General features: G+C 51.9%; 1 protein-coding gene and 1 long non-coding RNA gene across 6 annotated transcripts in view; both read left to right on the top strand.

Annotated features, from left to right (window-relative positions):
* Positions 1–9,467, top strand: part of LOC102451467 (neurotrimin) — a 740,339-nt gene extending 730,872 nt beyond the window's left edge. For 4 of the 5 annotated variants that reach the window (XM_075909354.2, XM_075909355.2, XM_075909353.2 and 1 more), the window contains 3 exons: positions 3,725–3,757; positions 7,732–7,887; positions 8,085–9,467. In XM_075909354.2, coding sequence (XP_075765469.1) covers positions 3,725–3,757; positions 7,732–7,832 — 134 coding nt within the window. In that variant the 3' untranslated portion in view covers positions 7,833–7,887; positions 8,085–9,467. The remainder of the gene's footprint in view (positions 1–3,724; positions 3,758–7,731; positions 7,888–8,084) is intronic. The other variant, XM_075909357.2, reaches the window with a different exon arrangement.
* A 5,104-nt stretch (positions 9,468–14,571) lies between these two features.
* The window catches only part of LOC142824449 (uncharacterized), a 55,627-nt gene continuing 42,888 nt past the window's right edge, over positions 14,572–27,310 (top strand). The window contains exon 1 of the long non-coding RNA XR_012899326.2: positions 14,572–14,686. This is a non-coding gene — a long non-coding RNA (uncharacterized LOC142824449). The remainder of the gene's footprint in view (positions 14,687–27,310) is intronic.

Below are 27,310 nucleotides of genomic sequence, written 5' to 3'. Positions count from 1 at the left end.
GCGGCAGCCATGTAAATGTAAATGAAGCCGCGATCATTTAAATCGCGGCTTCATTTGCCTTTGCTGAACAAACAAATCTACATGCCTCTGCCAACAGAGGCATGTAGTTTAGACGTACCCTAAGAGCCAGGATTAGCAGTTGTAAAGTATAAACAAAGATTATGGGATTGCGAGAAAGTTGGCTACACCCATGCTAAGTGAACATTCAGCTCACGAAAATCACGCTGGACCACACATGTTGCCGGACCAGAGAGTGCTGGACAAGAGAGGTTCCGCCTGTAAATCTAAAACAAGCAATGGTGTCTATAATGTAGAATATCATTTCCCACAGTCATCCACAGCTGCACAAAGGGTGGCTATGAACATGACCATTGCAGAACGGCACTGATTTAAAACCACGTTGCACAATTGGAAATGACTATACAAAGAGAAAGGTAATAGCGAACCAATTCACTCTTTGATCCTCATTTTGGCCCTACAGTCTATTTACTGAGTCCTACAAACAGGTGAGAGACCCTGACTTATTTTGTGCCTAATCTTGAATAAATACATTCTGCAAAAAACCACAGTTTATTTTTATTATTTAACATACTGTCCAGAGCATTCCACTTAATTCAATTGCTAATTTGATTCTCTCTTTAATTTATCAAGACCTCTGGAACCAAATCTTTTTTTTTTATTAAAAAAAAATCTCCTAAAACCTCAATTTCCACCTTTTATTGTGATCAATGTTGATTGCTTTAGGCAGGTATTATTAGATAATTCTAGTTAGAAAGTTGCAATTAATAAGGCTGGGGCCAACATTCTGCATGGGAGAGAGAAAGAAAGAGCCCAAGGGAAATCCTGGGAATAATAATAAGAGACAAGTGCAAATCCGAGGCACATTATTCAGACACTCTGGGCCAAATTCAACCCTGATGGAACACCATTGCTACACCAACAATCCATGTATCTTTCAAACAGATGGCCCTCTAAGTTTTATTACAGATCATGCTGCATGCTTTGTCAGCTATGATGACCAAGTCCGTAATAAAATCAACCTCTTATTAAGGTTAGATTCTGCAATTGTGCATCACACTGCAGAGACCTGGCATGTGTCATCACATTGATGCCAATAGAGCAACCGTTAATTTAAAGGTTAGGAATGGACTCGATTGAAATCAGAGGCCGGAGCTAAGACTGGCAGTTTCCACTGCTTTCGGGGCATCTCTGATTTTGGGTGCCATGTGTGTGATTTCCCAAATTGCTGAGCACCCCAGAGCTACAGAAGAAATCAATGGGATCCGCAGGTGCTCAGGATGGCTGAAAAATCAGGCCCCCAGTACATCAAAGGCACCTAGAAACAGTGACTGGTCTTGAAATCTTTGGAGTGAGTGTCTAATTTTAGGGCCAGGTCCAGCGTTATGCAGATGTGCACCAGCTGAGGGTCTGTCCCGAGTTGTCAATTTAAAAATAAATGATGATACTTTGCTTTTGCAAAATGCCTTACAACTATTAACTAAACGAATCCCACCCATGACAAGGGATTCACCAGTCCTAATCTATATTAGGGATGTGAATGACTAGTCGACACACTAGTCAACTAGTCGCTTGCCCCTCCCCCCGCCCCATTGCTTCCTCTATCAGAAAGAGAAAGCGGAGAAGAGAAGTGCACTTGCCCCATACTCTCTGCGGCACTTTTGCCTTTCAAGTGTAGCTACGGCCCTGGGGCTGTTGCTAATCTTCAAAGGCAGAGACGCCCTTATCGACTAATTGAATAGTCCATGCAAATTGCATCGACTATTCGATTAGCCGATTAATCGAAATTTTACATCCCTAATCTATACCTGGGGAAACTGAGGCAGAGAGCTGCTGTGCCTTGCATAAGATCCGATTCTAAGTCAGAACTCAGAACCCCCCGACTTCCCAACCCTGGGTTCATTTCCCCCATCACACCTGCCTCCCAACAGTTGACTAGTAACCCCAAGTGCTGGTAACCCCTTCGGAGAAAGGGACAGTGCATGCAGAGGTGTGCCGTTCCCTGTGCTGCAGGTTGTCCTGTGCACTCTTCCTGTCCGCCTGTCTAATTCGGAGCCTCATCACCTTCCGTTGCACATGGGGAAGAGTCTGGCATCAAACCGTGGAGGATTCAGTACAACCCCAGCTCCGCCCACCTAGGCCTCGTTTTTGTCCCAGCCAAGATAAACTCTACGCCATCTTCTCTCCATCGTTCTTCAGTCCCGTAGATTCAGTGTGGGATCACGGCAGTGCCTTACTGTTGCTCGGCGGAGACTGTTATCCGCGTCGCTGCTCTTCTCTGCATTCTCAACAGGCACCTAACGCTGCAGTACAGCCCTTGCCACCATTAGCCTGCACTTCCCTCAACTGAAAATAGTACAGCCTAGCCCTGGTGAGGATAATGCTGTGTCCTGGGCCAGCAGATGCTTTCCATTAACACGTCGGGACTCATTGTGCTAGAGAACAGGCAGGGTTCTTGGATCCAATCAGCGTGGCTGGCCGTCTGTCTGAAATCCTCCCAACAGTCGTCCTCCAGCAAGCACTGATGGGTCTGTCTCCTTCCCAGGATTGTTGGGCACCACAGGGAAGGCAGGACTGTGGGGCTAGCAATGGGAGATGGGCTTCACCAAATCCCCTGAGCTTGAGGAAATGTCAGATCCTGAGCCAGGCTTTGCAAACGACCCCGCCTCTAATAGGACAACTATGCAACCCTCCTCTCCCCCCGAGCTTGGGGAATGTTGGGGTAACAATCCGGAATTCTGGGTCAGAGCTATAGGGCTGGTTCTCCCCTGCCTGGTAGCCATCAAACCACTTTGCTGGCAAGAACATCTGATGCTATCAGAGGTGCAGGGGTCGTGCTTTGCGTTGGCTTTGCACAGGGACTGATGACAGCACCAGGGCCAAGCCCGTGGGGAATCAAGCCCAGCAAGACTCAGGCCCGTCTTTAATAATACTCGGGACAGCCTCCCCGACAGTCGCATAGGAGTCAGAGCATGCTCAGTAGGGGTACGTCTACACAGCAGCGTCATTTCGGAATAACAAAACGTGCGTCTACGCAGCTAGCCGTTATGTCGAAATAATGTTGAGCAGGAGGACTTCCTACTCCCACTCCTGTAACCCTCATTCAAGGAGGAGGAAGGGAAGCCGAAGGCAGTGTGTCCTTCCTCCCATTTCCTGGGCTATGTCTAGACTGCAGGCTTCTTTCGAAAGAGGCTCTTTCGAAAGCATCTTTCGAAAGAGCCACTTTCGAAAGATCGCGTCTAGACTGCAGGCGGATCTTTCGATAGAGGAAATCCGCTTTTTCGAAAGAGAGCACCCAGCGAGTCTGGATGCTCTCTTTCGAAGACGGCCTCTTTACATTGTAGAACGCCTTCTTTCGAAAGAGGAACTTTCGAAAGAAGGCGTTCTTCCTCGTGAAATGAGGTTTACCGCCATCGAAAGAAAAGCCGCGTTCTTTCGAAATAATTTCGAAAGAACGCGGCTTGAGTCTGGACGCAGGGGAAGTTTTTTCGGGAAAAGGCTACTTTTCCCGAAAAAACCCCTGAGTCTGGACACGGCCCTGCTGTGGAGGCAGCACCTACAGCCGCAATTGACGTAGCTGAAGTTGCGTCGCTTCATTTGACTTTGCCCTGCAGTGTAGACGTGCCCTAGGGGGAAGAAGCAACTGAATTGCCTTTAAACAGAGTTTTCCATTCGCCTTAACCGTGACTTGTTCTTTAATTTTTAGAAGAGACAACTACAGTCCTGACGCCCTGGAAAGGTCAGTACATGTGTTCCCCACACGCTAGTTTCCCTGCTGTGGCCAGCCCCTCCACTTCTGCTTTCCCGTGTCTGAGCTAACGCCAAGGGATCAGCTGAGCAGAAGTAACCACCTCTTGTCCCGCAAACCACTGCAAGCTCCAATTCAACTAACTTCCTGGTGGCGCCCCTGCCTCCAACCCTTGTGCAGAGCCCTGGAGCCCACCCGTTAATGCTTGCAGGGTTCTAAGTCGGTAGAATGAAGAATTAGGAGCAAGAAATACACCTGTGATGAGGTGTAGCCAGCCGTGTGTCCAGAACCCTGCCGCCTGTCCCGTCTTGTACTCTGTGCTCTAGAGACCATCTTTACACAGCCTTTCCCTCTGGATGCTGCGTGGCTCCCTCCCTCGCTCCCTTTCTGTCCCCTTTTGCTGTCGCAAATATCAGGAGAATTTTCTGGTCTGATTCACTGACATTCAGAGAAAAATTGTCTCATTTGAGGGCCTTATTCCTCCCAGATGTTTGCAGCGGATAATTGATGCTTGTAACATTTCTCTAGGACACTACAGGGCTTGATAATTGGCCTCTTTGGACTGTCACATGTTTCCCTAATGAGCTGGAAGTAATGAATGCATGAAACCTGGAGAGCAGTCACAGCTTGGCCTCCTTATCAGCTGCAGTGCCACTGGCGTGCAGCAGTGCTAGCTCCTGCCAGCAAAGGTTCCATTACAATCCCCCTCCGCCCCCCGAGCCCTTGGCTCCCTCCAGAGCTTGCTCCGAAATTTCCGCAGGTTCAGAGGAGTTTTCGGGCCCCTGATGCTTTCAGCGCTCCAGGGTGCTGGATCCAACCTGGTTCTGGTAGCCCAGAGCTGGTGGCAAACATGATAGCTCTGCTCTCCCAGCTATTGTCAGTTGCTGCTATAGCCTCTTGGGCCCATAAGCAACTGGTGCCAGGGAAAGCAGTCCCCAAAACCAGGAGTGCACAGATGTGATTTAAAGCCCGTTTGGGGTTCCTCCGTCTCCAGCAGTTATTCCCACAACTAAAGATCTGCCCCATTAGTTTTCTCAGGGTCAGGAGGACTTCTTGCTGCTGCTAGTATCACCCTATCAGAAAATCTTCCCCATCAGCCCTCTCATGTAGAAAACATTTGCATCTTGATGTTGGGATCTTTTCAGCGTGTTTAGCTACTTTGTCATTTCTTTATTTTTAAAGGTATGTATTAATTATTAGTTATTATTATGTATTTATTTTATTATATTACTACAATAGAGCCTAGGACTTCTGGAAAACTGGGGAGAAAATAGCATGGAACACATGAGTTATCCGGTCAAAATATGTCCTCATTTTCCTCCCTTCTAACATCTTGGAGCACTAAATTCTGCCCCTCACATAAGTTTTCAGCTTTTAATTTGTGTCTTTCTTTTCGTGATGGTTATTATTGTCTGGCTCACCAGAACTGCAGCCTTTCCAGACACGAACTAGCCGTCACAAGACTCTGTGTGATAGAGGAGTGTTGCTACCCCATGTATCTGGATGGGGAAAACTCAGGAAGGAGCCATGGGCCATGTTTTCAGAAGGGGAACATTGATTTTGGGACTCAGTGGCCTCCTTTGAGCCTTTTGGCCTGTGTGATTGCATGAGGCCATGGAGGGGAAAGCCTCAGAGCTTGGGTTAGAACACAGGAATGTTTGGGGCCAACTCCTAGATCCAAACCACTAGGCCAGTCGCATCTGTAGGGGTGCAGCTACACAGCAGAGCTTAGCTCAAAATAAGCTACGCAAACTGAGCTACGTCAACTGCGTTGCTTATTTCGAAATTGGGAGCATCCACACAGCGCTTATTTCGAAATCAAGCACTCTTCCTCCGACTTCCCTTACTCCTCGTACCATGAGGGTTACAGAAGTCAGCGTAAGAAGTCCTCCAACTTGAGAGTATTTCGAAATAAGGTTGTCGTGTAGACGTACCCTAAGGCTCCCATTGTGTGCATGTTGACGCGTTTGGTAGAGCTCAGCTGGAAGAATGCAACTCATGGGTTTACACTCTGGAAGAATTGCCTCTGAGACAGGAATAGAATATTTTATCTTTTGCCGTCATCTTCCTCATTCCTGTGTCCTCTCATTTGAGGCTGTCTGGTTCACTGGCAAAGGCAATAGGTGGAAAACTCGGAGAGCTTGTTAGTCCAAAAGATGGTCAAAAGTTGTTGGGTTTTTTGCAGAACTATCTAACAAGCCAGGTTTTATCTCCATGATTCCATGGGGATGTCAGACAAGTAGAACAGGAACTTATAGGAGAACAGAGCCTACTGCTAAAACAGGGACCTCTTTGGTGTGGCCTTTATATCTCCCCTGCACAATCATCATGTTCCTTTGCTTGCTTTAAAAATGACATTCCCGCCATTGACAATCTGGATACAGAATGATTGCTTCTGCATTCTTATTGCATTTCATATGCCCTTGCCTCCCTGCTGTGCTAGACATACCACAGAGGCACAAAGACACTAAATAAGTGCTCCTGCAATTAACTTTGCCAACAAAGAGGAAAGGAGGTGGTAAGAAACAGCACCGCGTTAGCACAGCGAATGGCGAGTTTTCCTCTTTGGCCACCTTGTGTCCAACCTCTGCATGTTCAGTTCCATTCTCCACTCCATTTTCAGTAGGATGTCATTTCTCTCCAGCAAAATATATAGAAACATTAGCCTCAAAGATTGGTGGCTTGAATCAGAGTTCATTCTTGACATTTTCCCTGTAACCAAATCCATGTGAAGGGCACACCTGTAAGCATATTTTCCCAGCTGAAAATATGAAAGACATACCTGCCCACAGCTTCTTCTGCAGGTTTGCAGGACACATCTAGGAATACACTTGCCTCCCCACCTCCAAATCTGGCCTAGGACTCATAGAGCTTTGGGTATCAACATCTTCAGATACCATCCAGTTCCCTTCCATAAACCAACACACAAAGCTGGCTCCCGGAATTTTGTTGAAGTCAAACACCAGCCATGGTGCCCTAGAAGTGAGAAGTGAGCCCTTACTGGATTTGTGAAACACAGAAATGCACAGATCATCATGCTTAATGATGGTCAGTTATGTGCCAGAGATGATATTCCTGTACTAGAACTTGTGGTTAGAATGGGGTATCTCCCACAAGCCTTCCCTTTGTAGGAGTGAAATACATTTAAATAAATTATGTGGATTTCAGTGAGTACTAGAAACTCTTGTTAAGTGTGGTAGAAATGAGACCCACAGACCAAAGCTAAGAAAAAGGAACTTAAGACTGTACATCAGAAGTTTCCTACCAGTACAATATATTAGACAATGAATCATTTATTCAGGGGAACAGCTAGAAACACCGTGGTTTGAGACTTCCAGGACAAGAGTGGTGGAAAACCAGTGAAGAATGTGTTGTAGGTAGAAACCCGTGTTGGCCTTCAGGAGATGGAGCGGATGGTCCAGTAGGGGTTTTTTTCCCCCACCTCAGAGGTCTTGGGCAATGATTTTTCAAAAGCCACTAGAAATTTTTGGTGCTTAACTTGAAACACATGAACCGTCCCTGAAAGTGAGTACATGGCACTTTCTTTCTGACCTCTAGGGAAATGTTTACCCATCAGTTAGACACCTGTGGCTGGCCTGCACCAGTTAACTTGGGCTTAAGGGGATGTTTGATTAGAGCATAGGAACTTGGGCTCAGGTTGCAACCTAAACTTTGCAACTCTCCTACTTGTCAGGGTCCCAAACCCTCACCAACCCAACCCCGATTGTCTGCATCACAATTCAACAGCCCCACAAGCCCGAGTCAGCTGGCATGGGCCCGCCACGGGTTTTTCATTGCATTCTTTAAGTCATTTCAAGGTGGGCATCCAAAGATCGAGGTGCCGTGCATCACTTTTGCAGACCTTGCCTTGTGTGCGTATGAATTAACCACGGCTAATTTGTTTATTTCTTGACACCTTTGGCTAACACCGTCGGCTTTTCCCCTCTCCCCCTCCCTCTTTGCAGGTCCTGGCGCAGTGCATGATGGGAACAATGGCACATCAAGAAGAGCCGGCTGCATTTGGCTCCTGCCCCTCCTGCTGTTGCATCTGCTCCTTAAGTTTTGACCCAAGTGCTGATTCCGCGGAGTAGCGACAACAACAGCAACCACACGAAGAAAAAGTACAAAATTTAAACAAGAAAAATAATTGTTATAAGAAAGAAAATATTGCCAGGAAATCTGGGGGAGGGGGTGGAGGAGAGAGGGGGAAAACATTTTGTTTTTGTTTTTTGAAAAAAAAATCCAATTTTGTCTCAATGACATTTTGACACAGCTGAATCGTTTTCTTTTTCTTTTTCTTCTTTCTGCAACCGACAAGTGTGCAGGTACTAAGGACCAACCAGTACATTTGGCTGAATGGCTCCCCCCCACCCATGCCCCCATTCCGAGGCAGCTGGCTCGGTCATTTCTTTCCGCTCAACTCTCCCATATGGATGATTACGGAGTCGGCTGCTTCAGCACATGCATAGGCCGATGTGCAGCTTGTTTTGAGATTTTCCCCTCCTTTTCATGGACTGTGCCGCCATTTGTGTTAGTTTAAAAAACAAGCAAAAATGTATGACGACGATACGAATGAAAAGGAAGAAAGCAAACCAGTGGTTAAACATTTCTTCATTCTACGACGCACGGACATCACAGAGAATAAGGGATTCTGATTCATTATTAATTTTATTAACTATATTTTCTGATATGAGCTTAGAACTGTTAGTTCATAAAAAACAACAACAAAATGAAAAAAGCAAAAAAAAAGAGAAGTGTGTTTATTAAGCATTAAAAATGAAACACGCAAATAGTGTTCTTCTTAACTAGGTGTGCAAGAGGTTGCAATCTCAGCTTGTCTTTGGGTTTTTGCAAAATTGGTGTGAACAGTCAACGAGTCCTGGGGGAAAAAAATGGTTTGACAAACAATTCCTCCACCAGCGTTATTGAAACTTCATCCATTTCTCTGGTGTTCAACACGGAAGATACTCGGCTGTCTACATACTGTTTTGGAAACAGTGATACTCACTGTATGTTGAGTTGGATGGATATGCTTATTCTTTTTATGGGATATATATATATATACATACAGTATATATAAATATACATATATATATTATTTTTTGTTAGCGTTCTAGCCACATTATTTCTCAGCAAGGTCTTTCTTCTGCCATTACTGCATGCTGTATATGGACATAGCTGTGTATTGGTCTTCTAAGAGATGATAGAGTTTATTGATGATTGTGTAATCAATTCCTGCCTATTATTTTATCCGCTCCTTCCCTTGGGTTATTTACATGTTGGAGACACTTATTAAAAAAAAACCAACCAAACCAACCAACCAATCAAAGCAAGGAGAAATAACAGCTGCAGCGTCTCTTTCCAGGTTTGGATATTCCAAGGGGAAGCCATGTATAACAACAAGTATTCTCCATTACCCCCTTTTTACACAGCTTGGGACATTAACACAACGCCACCACAAATTAAAAAAAAAAAAAGTAAACCAGAAAAGAAACAAAACCCACCACCCACCTTTGATGCAGCTGGTTTCTAGGACACTTGTGTGGCTATGGGGAAAATTAACTTGCTTTATTTTATTATTTTGTTCCCTTCCTGGTGGATGAAACTGAAGACATGTGCTTCCCATCAAGGTTCGGAGATAGCCCCATAGCCAGAGGACCGCCGGTGTCCTTGACCTGTTGGGGGGGGGGGGGGACAAGCAGGGGAGGTTGTATCTGACGATACATTAAAGAGATGTTCCATGTTGCTGTATAGTCTGGTTGTAATACCTCATTGTAAAGCTTGGAGAGTTGGTCTTGGGGGAGGGGGAGAGGTGATGGATCTGTGTTTGGATAACGTTTTCTTGTTTCATTCTTCAGTACAATCCTGCCCTCTCCTGCAGCAGAGAGGGGGATTGAGAACAGCAGCTCAGGTCCTGACGGGTATTTGGGCTCCTAATTCTCAGTGGGTGTTAGGTGCCTAAAAACCTTGGTGGATCCGTGACAACTCGCTGCAGAGTTAGGCTGTGAGAAGAGGCAGTCTCTGCACAGGGGAGGGGGCAGGGAGAGGTCACTGGTCATCACCCCTGCCTCCTGGCTATTACCTGAATGTATGAATGCCTCACCACTAGGCAACGCTCCCTCTCATTCACAGACTCATAGAACAGTAGAATTGGAAGGGACCTCGACAGGGCATCAAGTCCAGTCCCCTGCCCTCACAGCAGGACCAAGCACTGTCTAGATCATCCCTGACAGGTGTCTGTCCAACCTGCTCTTAACTATCTCCAGAGATGGAGATTCCACAACCCCCCTAGGCAATTTATTCCAGTGTTTGACCACCCTTATTCCTAATGTCCAACCTAAACCTCCCTTGCTGCAGTTTAAGCCCACTGCTTCTTGTTCTATCCTCAGAGGCCAAGGAGAACAATTTTTCTCCCTCCACCTTGTAACACCATTTTAGATACTTGAAAACCGCTCTCATGTCCCCTCTCCATCTTCTCTTTTCTAAACAAGCCCAATTCCTTCAGCCTACCCTCACAGTTCATGTTTTCTAGCCCTTTCATCATTTGTGTTGCTCTTCTCTGGACCTTCTCCAGTTTCTTCACATCTTCCCTGAAATGTGGTGCCCTGAACTGGACATAGTACTCCAACGGAGGCCTAATCAGTGCAGAATACATTTTGTTGTGTGCACCAAGGCCTGTGCGGGTGTGCACCACCAGTAGAAACACATGCTGTGGATGCTTTGCTAATCAGCAGCATTTGAATCTCTCCTGGGAGGCCACCCAGCTCAGAAGGAACACTGCCGCTATGGATAATGCCCAAATCCAGCTAACATTTGGGGCAGGGCGCTAGCGGGGAGAGCGAGGTGTCGCTAACGCACTGCAGCATGGAATGAAGGAGGGAGAGCAGAAATCGCCCAGTTCCTCAGTCCATCATGGCAGGGTCTGAGTCTCAAAGCCGGCTGAGATCTGCTGAAAGATTCCCATCGATTTAACTGGCTTTGGATCAACGAGTCATTGAACCAGGGGTCTCTTGGAACAGACTGTAAGGGGGGGGGGGCTGATGCTGAGACCTGTGATAGACACTCCCCCGTCCTATTCCCTCAGTGTCCTGCAGAATCAGGTCTTTTGTCGAATGGGATAGGCTGCACATGTCAGCCTCAAAAAATGAGGAGTAACATTAGTTCGGACTAAGGGCTTTAGTCCGAACTAACGCGTCCCGGCGCACACTTCCTGGTTCGAATCAGCTGTGATTTGAACTAGCGCGCCGGCGAGATCATGTTAATGGAGCGCGGGATATTTAAATCCCCGCTTCATTAACTACTTCGGTTGTCTCCATTTGCATCCCTAGTTCGAACTAGGGATGCAGTGTAGACGTACCCTGAGTCCTTTGTATTTTATTTTCATAGAATCATAGAATACTAGGACTGGAAGGGACCTCGAGAGTCATCGAGTCCAGCCCCCCGCCTCCATGGCAGGACCAAATACTGTCTAGACCATCCCTGATAGACATTTATCTAACCTGCTCTTAAATATCTCCAGAGATGGGGATTCCACAACCTCCCTGGGCAATTTATTCCAGTGTTTAACCACCCTGACAGTTAGGAACTTTTTTCTAATGTCCAACCTAAACTTCCCTTGCTGCAGTTGAAGCCCATTGCTTCTTGTTCTATCCCCAGGGGCCAAGATGAACAAGTTTTCTCCCTCGTCCTCAGGACACCCTTTGAGATACCTGAAAATTTTATTTTATTTTATTTTCATGGGCTTCCTTGCTTTCTTTCTTCTTTAACTGCAGAACTGTGTTCCAACCTTAGGGCTGGACTCTGATCTGGTTTTCAGCAATACAAACCCCACGCAAGGCAGCGGAGTTGTGTCCCCATCTACCCCCAAAGAATTTGACAACGGAGATACTCCAAGTTTGCACCAGCAGAGCTGAGAACAGGATCCGACCCTCAGCAATTAAATGGCTGCTTTTTACGGCCAATGATCAAATTATCCTGTAATAGCTTCCTGGAGGGATCGGCATTGATCAAAAGAAAGGGGGAAAGCTGCCTTCCTGTTAGCACAAATGACTGTGCTCCTGAGCTGCTGATCGAATTAGACGAAGGATCAAATTAACCAGGAGTTGAAGTAAGTGAAAGCAGCAGTTGAATCTAGGGAATAAAATAGTGGACTGCACCATTCCAGTCCCTGAGGTGAGAGATAAATACATCAGCCTCTTCATTTGGGGAAAGGCGAGTGGTAATGCCTCCATGCTGCACAAGGAGTAGTTAGCCAGAGGGTGCTAATCTCAGAGTGTTGAGATTCTTGCTGATACCTGGCCACATAAAAATAAAGCCATGTGGGCATGGAAAATACAGGAGCAGAGAAAGAGGCAGAAAATCAGAGGGGAAAAGTGTGGGTAGGGTTCATTTTCAATTGACGGGTAGGTGCCTAAGGCAAAGAGACTCCGGTATTGATGATGCGAGGCTTTTTAAAAATTGAAAAATAACAAAGCATTGGTTTCATCGGTTAGCTCTCTTCCTGCAGGGGCCTGGATTGGCGCCGTACCGGTCTGGGTCACGGGTTCAAACCCAGCAGGCAGCTCGTGAAGCATGAAAGTGCTTGGCCAGCAGGATGTGGTACAGTGAGTCGTGTGACATAGCTCAGGCGGGTTGCTGATAGACACCACGCTCTGTCCCAGACACCACTAGCACCATTGGTGGGTGTCACGTGGTACTCGTGGCAGCCAAGTCAGAGTCTCAATGGGTCGAGAACTCTCTGCCTTCTCCCTAGAGGTGGCTTCTCACCCAGGCATGCCTGACACCCATCCACGGAGCCCTGGTGGGGAAGCCGGCATCCCTGATCTGTGCATTCGTAAGGAAAAGCAAAGGACGTTAACAAAACAATCCAGCCGAGCGTCTCTTTCAATGTTGTTTCCAACCCTGTCTGTAGGCATTCTCCTTGCCATTTCTGGGTCTTGTCTCTCGTAACTGTCCCTGAGAGCATGCTGCCGCAGGGCTGCTCCCTGCAATAAATACACAGCTGCGGCACTCCGGGGAAAAGGGTCGGCGTGGGAAGGGCAGTTGGCGTCCAAGCAGGCCGCTGCTTTGCATGCCATAAGCACACAGGCCTCCTTTGCAGACGTGCCAAGGGCCCGCCAATAATACGAACCCGGCATACCTTAGAAAGCAGGCTCATCTGGGCCTCAGAACGTCACTGGTCCCTCGGAACCATCCTCAAGGGTTTCTCGCGGAGTCCACAGTGATCAGTTCTTGGCCCACTGTTCTTAACACCTTCATCGATGACCTGGAGGAAGATACACCATCACCGAGCAGTGTCGCAGTTGACACACAAAATGGGGGAGTGGGAAATAACTGCAGAGCTGAGCGAAATGAATTGTTAGGTCTGCTCAGCACAAGTGAACAGTGTGTGTATTTTACTGTGGATAAATATCAGACTACACCCAGGGGCCAAGACCATGAGCTTGCTCACGGGATGGGGAGAGGGCTGTATCTTGGGGGGGCTGACTGGGGAAAAAAGTGTGGTTCATGATGGATAATCAGCAGAACACACGCTCTCCTTGTGAGAGTAGCCTAGGGACTAGTGCCTCCTGCAAGGCACATGCAGGGAATCTTGAGGAGGTGGAGAGATGCCATTCTACCTGTGTCCGGATGCGGCACCCACAGTGCCAGAAAGATGCCGATAAATTGAAGAGGGTTCCAAGAAAAGCCACGAGAATGACGGAAGGATCAGAAAACCTGCCTGATGCAAGGAGCTCAATCTATGTCCTTTGTCCGGGAGGAGGTAAGTGGGGGAAGGGGACATGGCTACAGTCTGTAAGTCCCTGCGTGGGGAACCCATGCCAGATCCCGAGCTCTGCGATCCAGCCGGGAAAAGCTCAGCACGGCGCAATGGCTGGAAGTTGAAGCCAGGCAAAGTTAGACTGGAAATAAGGAGTGGCTTCTTGACAGGGCGGGTAATTAACCATTGGAAGGGCCCTCGGAGGTTTGTGTCGGATGCTCCATCACCGGCCACTTTGAAATGGAGCTTGGCTGTTCTTCCCAAGGCTCTGCGCTAGGAATATTTCCCAGGAAGCCTGTGCCAGGTGATTTCAGTGGCCCCTGCTGACCGTGGTGTCTCTGCCACTGAACTGCAAGCAGTCAATGAGAGCGCTTCTGACAGCGACGATTCTCTCCGGGATGCAGCCAAGGGAAGCATGGGATTGGAACAGCTCCCCACGCACCAGCTCTGGTCAGATCTACCCTAGAAAACAAACCCAGCCCCTGGCTGAGCTCTACCCTGCTGGTCCGCCTCGCTGCCTCTGCCTCTTTTCGCTGCACCGGATCTGCCTTTTCCACCGGTGCCCATCCGCCCCCGGCATGATGTTCTTCCAGACCACCCGTCGCAGGCCCCAGCCAGCGCCATCCACCCCTGGCGGCACGCAGGCCCGGCGAGAAACAGAACCTCGGCCCCAAAACAAAGAGAGCCCCAGAGGATCGTGCACGCTCCGTGTTTCACGGGGGAGAGGGGGCGTTAGTCTGGTGGCAGACGAATCCGTGTCTAGGCTTCGTGGGCTGGACGGCTTATGCCCAGGTAGATGGGAGTCGTCAAGAGGCCACAGCACTTCTTGTCACCCCAGGTGTGTGAGTGCAGGGTGTCAGGCGGCTCCTCCTCCCGCTCTTGCAGGTGCTGCTGCTTAGGAAGAAGGCTCCCAGTTCGGGCCCTGCTGGGCCGGGCTACCCCACCCTTCAACGCCTGGGGGGAGGCGCAGGAGCCTACAGCTGCAGGCAGGCACGGGCCCGCTCTGCAGTGCGGCGCGTCGGCCAGCAGGTGGCGCTGTGCGAGGCTATAAATGAGCCGGGCTGCCCGCGGGCCGCATTCAGCCCCGGGAGGCCTCGAGGGCGGGGCTTCCTCTGCGCCCCAGCGGCTGCTCGCCTCCCCCAGGCCTGCACGTGGCCAAGGTAAGAGGGGGCCACTTTGCTGCTGCTGTAGTGGCCCGGGGGCCAGCTGCAGCCAATGCACCTTTCAACTGCCCCCCCCCCCATTGCATTTGCCTCTTCCATGGCTGTTCCCCAGGCCCCTGTGCTTAGCGCGGTTCTGTGCCCCTCCCTTTTCCAAATACCCTGGGCTCACCCCCAGAGCAGCAGCGCGGCCAGCCCTAGGCATGCTCCCTGCATTGCACTCCCTTGCTCCGTGCAGCCCTTGCCTGGCTTTGCAAGCCCCCCCTGGATGGGCAGGAGGGGGAACGGGGAGGCAACATTGTCCAGGATTGTGCTGAGCTGGCTCAGCCCAAACGGCAGGTTCCCCCCAATTCAGCAACGGTGCGGAGCCCAGAGCAACCGGTCTGCCCTTCCTGCAGAAGGGGGAGAAGGGGTGCAGTTCCGTGGGAGGGGGGAGTAGTTAACTGAGCATCGGGGTCTGAGGGGGGCCTTTTAGAGGAGTATGACACCAGTAAGCGCCAACCCCCGGCACTGGTTAAAGCTGCCCTAGGCTGTGTCTACACTGGCGCGATCTCGCGCAAAACCGGCCGTTCTTGCGCAAAAACTTGCTGCCTGTCTACACTGGCCGCGTGTTCTTGCTCAAGTAAACTGACGTTCTAGTGTATAAAATCAGGGCTTCTTGCGTGAGAACTCTCCCGCGCAGGAAGAAGCCTCTTGCGCAAGAGCTCTTCCAGAAGAGGCCAGTGTAGACAGGCAACATGAATTTCTTGCGCAAGAAAGCCCTATGGTTAAAATGGCCATCGGAGCTTTCTTGCCCAAGAGAGCGTCTACACTGGCACCGATGCTCTTGCGCAAAAGCACATGCCCGTGCAGACGCTCTCTTCTGGCAGAGTTTTTGCAGAACTCTTCCGCGAAAGAGTTTTTGTGTGAGAATGCGCCAGTGTAGACGTAGCCCCAGTGTTTATCCTAGGGATTTTAGCATATAGACGTTGAAACGATTAACCCATAAGCCTGGGTTTGTCGGTTAATCCAAATGACTATGGCACTCTCCTTGCTGTCTCTGTGTCAGAGGCTCTCTTGCAGGCGGCAGCCAGGCAGTTCATGCAGGGAACCGATTTTTAAACCAGTTTCCTTTGCCAACTGGCTCCTCCTACTACTTGTGCTGCTGCCTCTGATACAGAGGCAGCAGCACAGGGTGACGGGTGGGGGGGAGGGCTGGGAGTGCACTGGCTTCTGGCCCCACCCCCAGAGAGCATTTCGTAACCACATAACTGCTAAAAACGGATGCGGCTACACGGTTCCTCAAATAACCGATCTCTAACGTCCCTGCTGGGGTTGTAAAAGCGGAACCGTTGAAGATGAATCGATAAGCTTCTGGTAACTGGTTTCCGTTACACGCTGGCTCCTGGGGAGCCGGCGTCGCTGCAGGCTGTGCACTATAAAAGTTATGCTGTAGAGCCCAGAGTGCAGCTGGCTCCCCGGGAGAGGGACTGGCTGCTCTGCAGGATAGAGCTGATACTTAAGTTTTACACTGCAAAGCCTTCAGGGCTTAAATGGGGTTTTTTTTTTTTTTGCATCTCTATTTGATGCCTGGTTTTCCAGTGGCGGCAGGGGCAGATCAGAGCAGAGGGGGAGCGTGGCCCCACTGCACCCGTGGTTTTTACAAAGGTGGGCGGGGCTCAGAGCCTGTTCCCGAGGGCATGGGGCTGTCTGTGTGTCTGCAGGCAGCTGTGCAAGATGCTCAAAGTGTGGGGGGAGGGGTGCTGTGTGAGCAAAGCAGGGGCAGGTGGCTCCAGCGACCGGTGGGGGACACCAGGCAGGGAGGGCTCTGAATTACTACAGACAATGCTTTCTCAGGATGGGCCCTTCTGGCCTTCAGTTCTGCAAGTGGAGATGTGTGGCAGGCACCTCATTAGCTCCTTTCCGAGCGGAGGAAGCTCACATCCCATTCCTGCTCTGGGACTTCATTACACTTCCCCTCTGGTTATGCTCCGGGCCTGGTGTCCCTGCCTCTGTCATCAAGTATCTTCCTCCACTTCCTCCTCCTTGCACTGCTCTCCTGCAAAAACCCGCAAGCCTTGGCAGAGCAGGTCATGCCTCAGGATCTATTGCAACAATTCAGCACCTGCCAGTCTCATAGAAATGCCCAGCTAGAAAGGATCGTGAGCCGCCCTCTCCCTGTCCTTTTCCCTGCCCTGATGTGGGACCAAAGAAATCCAAACCGTCCTCATAGAATTATAGAATACTAGGACTGGAAGGGACCTCGAGAGGCCATCGAGTCCAGTCCCCTGCCCTCATGGTAGGACCAAGCACCATCTAGACCATCCCTGATAGACATTTATCAGTTGAGAATTCCACAGCCTCCCTAGATAACCTGTTCCAATGCTGACTCCCCTTCTTAGAGTGAGAGCTTTTCCTAAGATCTAACGTCCGTCTCCTAGCTGCAGCCCCTTGCTTCTGGTCTTACATGTGGTAGGCTGTATGGGCGTGATCCCCATTGTGTAGCTAGGGAAACTGAGGCACTGGGAACTGAGGGAGCTTACCCAGAGCAGAGCTGGAAAAGGTTACACGGTTAATGGGTTGCCCAGTAAGTATTAATGTTAACAGCATGCTTACCTGGTAACCGGTTAAGTGGAGGGCTGGGCCGCGCCAGGCTGGCGCAGGCTTCCCAGCCGCGGTAGGCATGCTGAAGCAGCCCTGCCCATATAGGGCTCAGCTGGAGGGCTCCTCTCATCCATGGTGGGATAGATGGCAGGACTCCTGGCTTGGGGGCCCTTCTGTCCTCCATGGTTATCATGGGAGAGGTAGCTCAGTGGTGTGAGTGTTGTCTTGCTAAACCCAGGGTTGTGAGTTCAATCCTTGAGGAGGCCATTTAGGGATGTGGGGCAAATCTGTCAGGGATGGTAATTGGTCTTGCTTGAGGGCAGAGGACAGGACTCAATGACCTCTCGAGGTCCCTTCCAGCGCTATGAGCTAGGTATATCTCCATATAGTAAGATAGGTTAAACAATTAACATTACAGCGTTTAAGCAGTCAGCTTGTAATGGGTAGTTCCATTCCTAACCCAGTGCCGGCTTTACACAGGGTGAGTAGCCCTGGTGAAGTCAGCAGCGCTGCTCCGGGCGCATGCAGATGAGTTTGTGTGCGATCCTTTGCAGGATCAGGGCCTTAGCTTGGTTGCATTCTGTGGATGGTTGGGTCCTTAGAGCAAGGGTAGAACCGGGTTATTTCTTTCTGACCAGCGTGTGCTACGTTAGAGGCCTTTTCCTCGGGCTGCGGTTTAACTTTTTGGCAGATTTGTTTTATCGCTGACAATGCGCCAGCTCAGTTTCTGAGGTGTTCAAACAGGCCCAGCTAAGAAAGAGCGCAGGAAAGGCCTTGGGATGGCTGGTGTCTGTATGCAGAAGTTGTGGGGAGAGAGACTCATTTGAAAAATGACCCCCCATCTACCAGCATTTAGGCAGGGGAAGAATTTTAGTTGTGTGAGAAGGTGTAATAGTTTCAGACACCTGGTGGCTGGAAGGGAGCCTCACCTGATATAAACTGTTGTCCTGTATATCTGGAGACTCGAATATTAAACCCCAAGACTAGTTAGACCCAAAGTGTTTCGATCCTCGGGAGACTCAACCGAAAATCCCAGAGCCGTGCCAAAAAGTAACTCTCATACCTAGCTCTTTGCAGGGTCAGGGCTTTAATTGTCATAAGGGGTAGAGAATTGTACTTTATAGCCCAAGTTATCAAGAACGCTGCACCGTCAGCTGGAGTCTGATGTTCACTTTCACGTAAAGATCTGGCTGCTGCTTTTAGTGCCTAAATAAGCACTAGACGTCTGTGGAAGTGCAGCCCTAGAGGAGTCTAAAAGCATCATTCCTGACTAGTGGCTTTTTAAAGCCTTTTACTTTGTGGCCGTTCAGTGGCTGGTTAATTTGTAGACAGAGAATCCCAGGGCTGGAAGAGACCTCAGGAGTCATCGAGTCCAGCCCCCTGCCCAAAGCAGGACCAACCCAACTCAATCATCCCAGCCAGGGCTTGGTCAAGCTGGGACTTAAACACCTCTAGGGATGGAGATTCCAGCCCCTCCCTAGGGAACCCAGCCCAGTGCTCCCCCCCCCCCCCCAGGGAAATAGCACAGAGGCAGCAGTGTGCGGGGGAGGGAGGTAGTTGGCTCGGAAGGAGCTGGACGTGCAGGGAGCTGGCTCCCCGCATATACCGGCTCCCGTCTGCCCGCTCCCATCTCTCACTGCTGTCTCTCTATCAGAGGCAGGGGGTGGAGAGGCAGCTCCGTGGGAGCCAACTTTTAAGCCAGCTCCCCACAAGCACCAATCATCCCCCCCCCCCACCGTGCCTCTGTGGGAGGCAGCAGGGGGGCAGGCGGCTCCCCAAGAGCTGGCGCATGCAGGGAGCTGGTTTAACAGTTGGCTCCCCACATGTGCCAGCTCCTGCGTCAGGGTAGCGGTGGAGCAGAGCTGTGTGTAACCAGAGGGTTAACCAAAGAGCCCGGTGCATCAGTTAACTGTGTACTCAGCTACACGTTCACAGCTCTACTCTCGATCGGAGACAGCGGGGGGAGATGGGGGGGGGCGAGGGGAGGCAGCGGTTCCAGTTCACCTGGGGCTTGTGGGGAGCTGGCTTGAGAAGGGACTTATGGTAGGTGAGGTGTGGGAGGAAGTTTGGGGGAAGAGGCTCTGTTATTTAATTAGTCCCCTTCGTTTTTCAGTCCTGCAACAGGGAGCCAGGAAATCTCTTGGCTTCTGGTCTGGAACGTTCAGTCGAAAAGCCCAGGGCGTGGCTAACTGGCATGCGCCAGCCTTGCCTTGCTGCAGGCCGGGTGCGGGCTGAGGAGCGTTGGTAGTACTGGGAGTTTGGAGGGTTAGTACTAGTCTGCTGGGTGAATGACAAGCTCATTAGCAGAGGAGTGGGGGCCCCTGCGCTAATGTGGGATTCACACCTGCAGGGCCATGCACTTCCGGCGTGACCATGGGCAGGCGACTTAGTGCCCACAATATTCCCACAATATTCCCACAATATTCTTGCCAGCAAGTTAAGGGATTGTGGATTGGATAAATGGACGGTAAGATGGATAGAAAGATGGCTAGAAGGCCGGGCCCAGCGGGTAGTGATCAATGGCTCGATGTCAGGATGGCGGTCGGTTTCTAGCGGAGTGCCCCAAGGTTCGGTTCTAGGACCGGTTTTGTTCAATATCTTTATTAATGATCTGGATGAGGGGATGGATTGCACCCTCAGCAAGTTTGCAGATGACACTAAGCTAGGGGGAGAGGTAGATACGCTTAAGGGCAGAGATAGGGTCCAGAGTGACTTAGACAAATTGGAGGATTGGGCCACTAGAAATCTCATGAGATTCAACAAAGACAAGTGTAGAGTCCTGCACTTGGGACGGAAGAATCCCAAGCACAGTTACAGGCTGGGGACCAACCAGTTAAGTAGTAATTCTGCAGAAAAGGACCTGGGGGTTACAGTGGATGAGAAGCTAGATATGAGTCAACAGTGTGCCCTTGTAGCCAAGAAGGCTAATGGCATATTAGGATGCATTAAGAGGAGCATTGCCAGCAGATCCAGAGAAGTGATTATTCCCCTTTATTCGGCTTTGGTGAGGCCACATCTGGAGTACTGTGTCCAGTTCTGGGCCCCCCACTACAAAAAGGATGTGGACGCATTGGAGAGGGTCCAGTGGAGGGCAACCAAAATGATTAGGGGTCTGGAGCATATGACCTACGAGGAGAGGCTGAGGGACTTGGGTCTGTTTAGTCTGCAGAAGTGAAGAGCGAGGGGGGACTTGATAGCAGCCTTCAACTTCCTGAAGGGAGGTTCCAAAGAGGATGGAGAGAGGCTGTTCTCAGTGGTGACGAATGGCAGAACAAGGAGCAATGGTCTCAAGTTGCGGTGGGAGAAGTCCAGGTTGGATATTAGGAAAAACTATTTTACTAGGAGGGTAGTGAAGCACTGGAATGGGTTCCCTAGGGAAGTAGTGGAGTCTCCATCCCTAGAGGTGTTTAAGTCTCAGCTTGACAAAGCCCTGGCCGGGTTGATTTAGTTGGGATTGGTCCTGCCTAGAGCGGAGGGCTGGACTTGACGACCTTCTGAGGTCTCTTCCAGTTCTATGATTCTATGATAAGGGGATGGTTGGATGAAATAACATGATCTTGGTAACTAATTGACCATTCATTATAGGGAACTTTCTGGGTGTCTGGCTGGTGAGTCTTGCCCACATGCTCAGGGTTTAGCTGATCGCCATATTTGGGGTCGGGAAGGAATTTTCCTCCAGGGTAGATTGGCAGAGGCCCTGGAGGTTTTTCGCCTTCCTCTGTAGCATTGGGCACAGATCACAGCTGAAGGACTCTCTGCATGTTGGGGCCTTCAAAGTATTTGAAGGCTTCAATATCTGAGACATAGGTGAGAGGATTATTCTAAGAGGGGTGGGCGAGATTCTGTGGCCTGCACTGTGCAGGGGGTCAGACTAGATGATCATAATGGTCCCTTCTGACCTTAAAGTCTATGAGTCTATGAGTGCCTCAGTTTCCCAGCTCACCCGTGGGGATGCTGGCGGTGCCTTGCCCCCCAAGGGCTTGTGAGGCTGCAAACATTGAGGAGTTGGGGCTGCCCGATGCCACAGGAGTGGGAGCCAGAGGAGGAGCGAGCTTTAAACTGGGCTTTTCCGTAAGGCATTAGGCCCCTACATTCCAGTGCAGTTCAAGGAGACTCTAACGCCTCTGGGCTCCTCTGGCAAAGCCCAGCCATAGCCAGAGCCAGGTCGGGGGAATTGAGGTCACCAGTGCCTGAGCTCGCTTTGGGAAGGGCCCGGAGAGGAAGTGGTTCCAGTCACTCGTGTGGCCGGGCGTGCAAACCCCTTTGAAGAGTCCTTCCAGCCCTGCCCCTCTGCGACCATACAGCCAGTCGCCGTGGGGACGTTAACTGTGCAGCAGGGAGTCAACTTGCCCCCTGGGGCCAGAACAGCCTGAGGCTGTTTGAGGGCCGAAGGTGGGTGCCAGCCAGCTTGGGAGCAACCCGTGTTTGCTGCCTTCCCATGGGCGTTCTGCCCACTGGCACGGTGACCGCCACCCGGGCGTTAGGCCTCGCTGCTGAAGCCAGAGCTTAGAACAGGCGGCTTCCTGCGGTCTGTAAAGCTGCAGGAGTTGAAGCCACCCGCTCTGGCGGCAGGATGAAAGTCCGACCCTGTCCGGCCCTGGAAAAGCCCTCTCCATCCTTCCCTTCCTCCCGCGCTCATTGCATCGGAGCTGCATAGATTACAAAGCCAGAAGAGGCCCACGCGATCATGTGTTCTGACGCCTTCTTGCCTGCCCAAGGCTATGGAGTCCCACCCCATGATCTCAGGGAAGCTGCCCCCGAGGCGCGTCCAAAGAGGCTGGGATTAGGAGGACTTGCCATGTGGTTTCTCCTTCCACCGCTCCATGCCCTACCTCTGGGATCTTGGCAGGGAGAAGCTCTCTGGGCAGCTGCCCATCAGCTAAGTGGAGCATTTTAGTCCCCAGAGCTATCGGTCCTCTGCTGCCAAACTAGCTTAATTAATTTTAATGAGTGTACACACACACACACACATTAGCATACCAAAAAGGGACTGGCAAGTCGAAGTAGGGAAGTGGGGTCGCTTCTGTGCCCTGCATTGGTAAGCTCTGGTGGCCACACATCCAGAGAGAGGGGGAAATCCTGGGGAGAGAGGAGGCACAGAAAGGGATCTAGCGACTGGAGAACAAGCCGCGTGGCAGAGCTCAACCCAGGCAGCTTGTGGAAGTGGAGGCAGAGAGGCGAGTTGATCGCTGCCTGGGTTGAGCGTTCCTCAACCAGTGGTACCAGTACCCTGTGGGGTACCCGAGAGAAGTCAACACAACTGAAATTAGGAGAAAACTGAATTTTTGGTTTTAAGTTTTACAGCGTTTTATTATTTTTGTACTTTTTACACCCAAAAATTTCATTGTCCGCCCGGCTACGATTAAGTTGTTGAAACAAATGTGTTGCAATGGTAGAAAAAATTGCGTGTGTCTGAAAGCTGTAGGTACTGGGGGGACTTTATAAAAAAAGGTTGAGAAACACTGGTGTAGACAGTTGCTTGTGCCATAAGGTCTGAGGCTGGGGACAGAGTCCGTCTTGCTGACAGCGGCACAAGAGCCAGCGCCTGGAAGTGGAGAAGTAAGAGGCAGTTTCTGAGCAGGGAGGGTAATTAAACATTGGAACAGCTTCCCAGGGGACTTGTGAGCTCGCCATCGCTTGGAGTTGACCATTAGATCCTATATTTTGTAGAAAGCTATCTGGCAGAAACTCTACGGCCTGGCTATGCTGGCAGTCTGGCTGGATGGGTATGGTGATTCCTTCTGGCCTTGGGGGTCTGTGAATCCTCCTGGTTATTCCCGCTCTTCACAAACTATGGAAAGAGCAAAACGCTCTGCATTGCTGTAGTGTGCTCATAACACTTGCCGCAGTGTATTAAATCAATGCCTACAGTGCACGCCCATGCTTCAGGGCTTCCGCTGGTCAGGAAGGAATCATTTTCTTCGATGCACGAGTGACCAGCTGTATTCTGGGTGGTGGTGGTTCTCCTTGAAGCATCAGGATTTGGCCGCAGAGGGAGACGAGACAGCGTGCACTCTGAACGAATATAGCAAACCCTCTATCTGATGTTTGATGAAGTGCTGTCTCTCTGTGTTGAACTGAAGGCCACATTTGGGGCGGGGAAGGATTTTTTCGGTATCCGATCAATGGGGATCTTTATCCGGTGGTTTGCCTCCCCCTGCACTGCGGGGCACCGATGGCTTGCGAGGATCATTTGGGCACATCTTACCCCATCATTTCTCTCACCGCACCGATCACTGCAGGGACCTCAGGCCCAGGTGTGGCCTCGGTCTCCCCTTTTCTCACCCGGTGGCACAGGTTTAACCTCCGGGAGGCTGAAATGCTGTTGTGTCACCCAAGCTACTGGCTGACACTGAATGGTTTGTGTCGTACCAAAGGTCAGGCTATGAGCCAATGCTACTTCCTGGCCTTAACTCTGTTTCTACTGGGACGCCATCTTCCTACGGCCCAGCTGCACCTTGCCCCCTTCTTTATTCTCTGAACTCTTCTCATTTTGTGCTAAGCGATTTGGCCCTGTTGTGCTGCTGCCCTGGGGGGCTGATTGCATCCATTAACCCCCCTCTCGATCAAGGAACATCCCCTTCGTGCCTGGCCCCTTTCTCAGCTCGAGTTCTTGCCTCCTTGCTTTTGACACACAACCAAATAGCCTCGTGTTATCTGTCGCCTCCTCCGTTCCCTTTGGATTCCTCCGTGGAGTCCTCCCTCTAACCTCCGCTTTGCCTCTGGTCGCATGCTGAGTTTCCTCGAGCTTGCCGAAGACCTGAGCACCCCAGGCCCCTGTGTCATCCTGCTGGGTGCCCTCTTCGCCATTTCTCCGGCTCCTTGAATAGCCCTGATCTAATACGGATGCAACCGTTGTCCTTAGCTGCGGATGACTGATTGGCGGCCAGCGTTCCCAGTAAGCCGGGAGCCGCTCGGGAGAGACTGCAATGCTGCTCACAGCTGGGTTTTGTGTTTCTATTGATGGTGCCCGACTGCATGTTCCTCGGTGCCCGTGGCAGAATTTATTCCGCACATGGATGGAAAAGATTAGAGGGAGCATTTTTTACAGCCATCACGTATCTTGATTTTCTTGGCTAGAATGTGGTTAGGTCATTTCTGTTAGTAGAAGGCTTCCTGGTGTCCACACAGCCTTGTGGATCTATCCCAGAGTATTTAGGAGTCGCACTGGATCCCTGGAATGATGTTGGTGAGAACTGCTCTGGGGGGGTCCCGCCCGAGGAACTCAAAAGAGCGGTAAGGGCGTTAAGGAGTAGAGAGCCTCATCACGTGCCATTTGACAAGATGGGGAAACTGAGGCACGGAGCAGGAAAGGTGGTGTTAAAGCAGGAGGCAGAACCTGGGGCTGCTCACTTCCTGTCGTGCCCTCCGGTTGCAGGGCCAGCCTCGGGCCCTGCTGTAACATTTGGCCCCCGGGGAGCCTTGCTTGTGTTCCTGAATCTTAATGGGCCAAACTCAACCCCAGTGTAATTCGACTAGCGTCAGTGGAGATACACCCAGATAGACAGCCAGACTGCTTACATGGCGGTGCTTTGATAGGGGGCCCGCCTGCCCATCTCACGCCCAGCTGGGGAGCGCTCAGCTGTCTGCTGAGGGAGAGGGATAGCTCAGTGGTTGGAGCATTGGCCTGCTAAACCCAGGGTTGTGAGTTCAATCCCCGAGGACGCGATTTGGGGCAAAAATTTGTCAGGGGTGGTACTTGGTCCTGCTTTGAAGGCAGGGGACTGGACTCGATGACCTTTCAAGGTCCCTTCCAGTTCTAGGAGATAGGCAATCTCCATTAATTATAATTAATTAATATGCAGTTAAACAGCTCACGGAGGTTCTGACGCGGGCAGGTTTTGGCTGGCTCTGGGGACGTGCCGGGCAGGCTCGCCGAGAGGCGGCGCAAAAGGACAAGGCTGGACATGACACATCTTCTAAGAGCCAGCGCGGCTGAGAGAGGTGCAGCCGGTTGTTTTGCAGGACAGTGGAGTCTGCTGCTGCCTTGGGGCCTGCACCCAGCCCTGCTGTCTCCGCCTAGTCCGAATACGTCCACGCTGTGCTCAGGCCCAGGGGCAGCGGGTGAACGGAGCGCTGAGGGAAGCAAGCCTCCAGCCTTGCCCCTGCCACCCAGGGCCCATGGGAGCCAAGCCCCCCCCGCCACGGAGGGGCAGGTCGTATCTCCCCCAGCGGGCGATGCGCGGCCCCAGCCTTCCCCCTTCCAGCCAGAGGCATGGGGGGGCGGGAACGGGTGGCACTAAGCCCCAGTCTGTGCATGGGCGGGAGGCAAGGCCGGCGGGTGAGGGCGGGAGGCAAGGCCGGGTGTCGTGCAGCCCCAGTCTGTGCATGGGCGGGAGGCAAGGCCGGCGGGTGAGGGTGGGAGACAAGGCCGGCGGGCGAGGGCGGGAGGCAAGGCCGGCGGGCGAGGGCGGGAGGCAAGGCCGGCGGGCGAGGGCGGGAGGCAAGGCCGGCGGGCGAGGGCGGGAGGCAAGGCCGGCGGGCGAGGGCGGGAGGCAAGGCTGGCGGGCGAGGGCAGGAGACAAGGCCGGGTGTCGTGCAGCCCCAGTCTGTGCATGGGCGGGAAGCAAGGCCGGCAGGTGAGGGTGGGAGACAAGGCCGGCGGGCGAGGGCGGGAGGCAAGGCCGGCGGGCGAGGGCGGGAGGCGAGGCCGGCGGGCGAGGGCGGGAGGCGAGGCCGGCGGGCGAGGGCGGGAGGGGAGGCGAGGCCGGCGGGCGAGGGCGGGAGGCGAGGCCGGCGGGCGAGGGCGGGAGGCGAGGCCGGCGGGCGAGGGCGGGAGGGGAGGCGAGGCCGGCGGGCGAGGGCGGGAGGGGAGGCGAGGCCGGTGGGCGAGGGCGGGAGGCAGACCTGCCCTGCGCACGGCTGGGGAAGGGGTATGAACGGGCGGCGCACGGCCCCAGCCGGACGCGAGGGTGGTGGGGAGAGCAGGCAGCCTGTGGCCCTGGCCTTCCCTAGCCCCATTTGCAGCACATGAGTGTGAGTGGGGAGCACGCAGCTTCAGCCGTCCCCAGCCCAGCTAGAGCATTGGGGGGCTGGGGTAGCAGGCAGCCCTAACTTTCCTTGGCCCTGTCTGGCCCAGGGGGGGAGGGGTGGACCCAGCCTTCCCCAGCCCTGGGGAGCAGCACCCAGCTCTACCTCCCTGTCCTGGGGGGAGGCACAGGGAAGGGGGGGGCGGGCAGCGCTGGCCGTTGGGGAGGACATTGCCTCCCCCTGCCTCTTGTACCCACTGCCTCAGTGGGAGGCGGATGCCTCGCTGGGAGCCAGTATTGTCAAGTGGACAACACACTGACCGAGGATGTAGGAGACCTGAGTCCTGTTCCCAGCTCTGCCACTGGTTTGCTCGGTGACCTCGGGCAAGTCTGTTCGCCGCCCTGTGCCTCAGTTTCCCCAGCTGTGAAATGGGGCTATTGCTACTGGCCCCCTTTGTAAAGTGCCCGACGAGTTACCGATGAAAAGTGCCACATAAAAGCTGGGTCGTCTTTTTAACTCCCTTGCGGATCGCAGCCGTGAGCCAGAGAGAGTGGGAGGTCATCCAGTTAGCAGATCCTGGGGGCGGCATCCTCCCAGCAGGCAGAAAGGTCAAGTAGCCAAGCTTTTACTGCTTGGAGCTCGTAGGAGCATCCTCCAAAGGCCACTGAGCTCATGGCAACGGCTCCCAAGGGACAGAAGAGGCTTGGAGCAGGGTCTCACATTGATACTTAGCGGCATCACAAAACCAGGGAGCTGCTGTTGGTTGCTGGCAGTAAGTTGGGGATTTGGTTTTTTTTGTTTGTTTTTTTTTAATGAGCACAAATCTGATTGTTGGGGGAAGGGGAATTCTTTGGGAAACACAAAATCCCTGCAGGAATCCGGGCCTGTGAAAGCAGCGAGAGGCATTGCAGCCCCTTGGGCTGGCCTAGCAATTAACTGGGACTTATGGGGGCTGTGCCAGGCTCTGCCACTGATTCATCGTGACCATGGGACAGTCACTTCATCCCTCCGTGCCTCAGTTTCCCCAGCTGTGAAATGGGATGAGGAAGCACTTAGCAATCCTCTGCCGAT

This window comes from Pelodiscus sinensis, chromosome 25, assembly GCF_052426305.1.
Source record: "Pelodiscus sinensis isolate ZL-2025 chromosome 25, ASM5242630v1, whole genome shotgun sequence".
NCBI classification, from domain to species: domain Eukaryota; kingdom Metazoa; phylum Chordata; order Testudines; family Trionychidae; genus Pelodiscus; species Pelodiscus sinensis.
The sequence above is the reverse complement of the archived record's forward strand: the minus strand, read 5'-3'. Positions and strand labels throughout refer to the sequence as shown.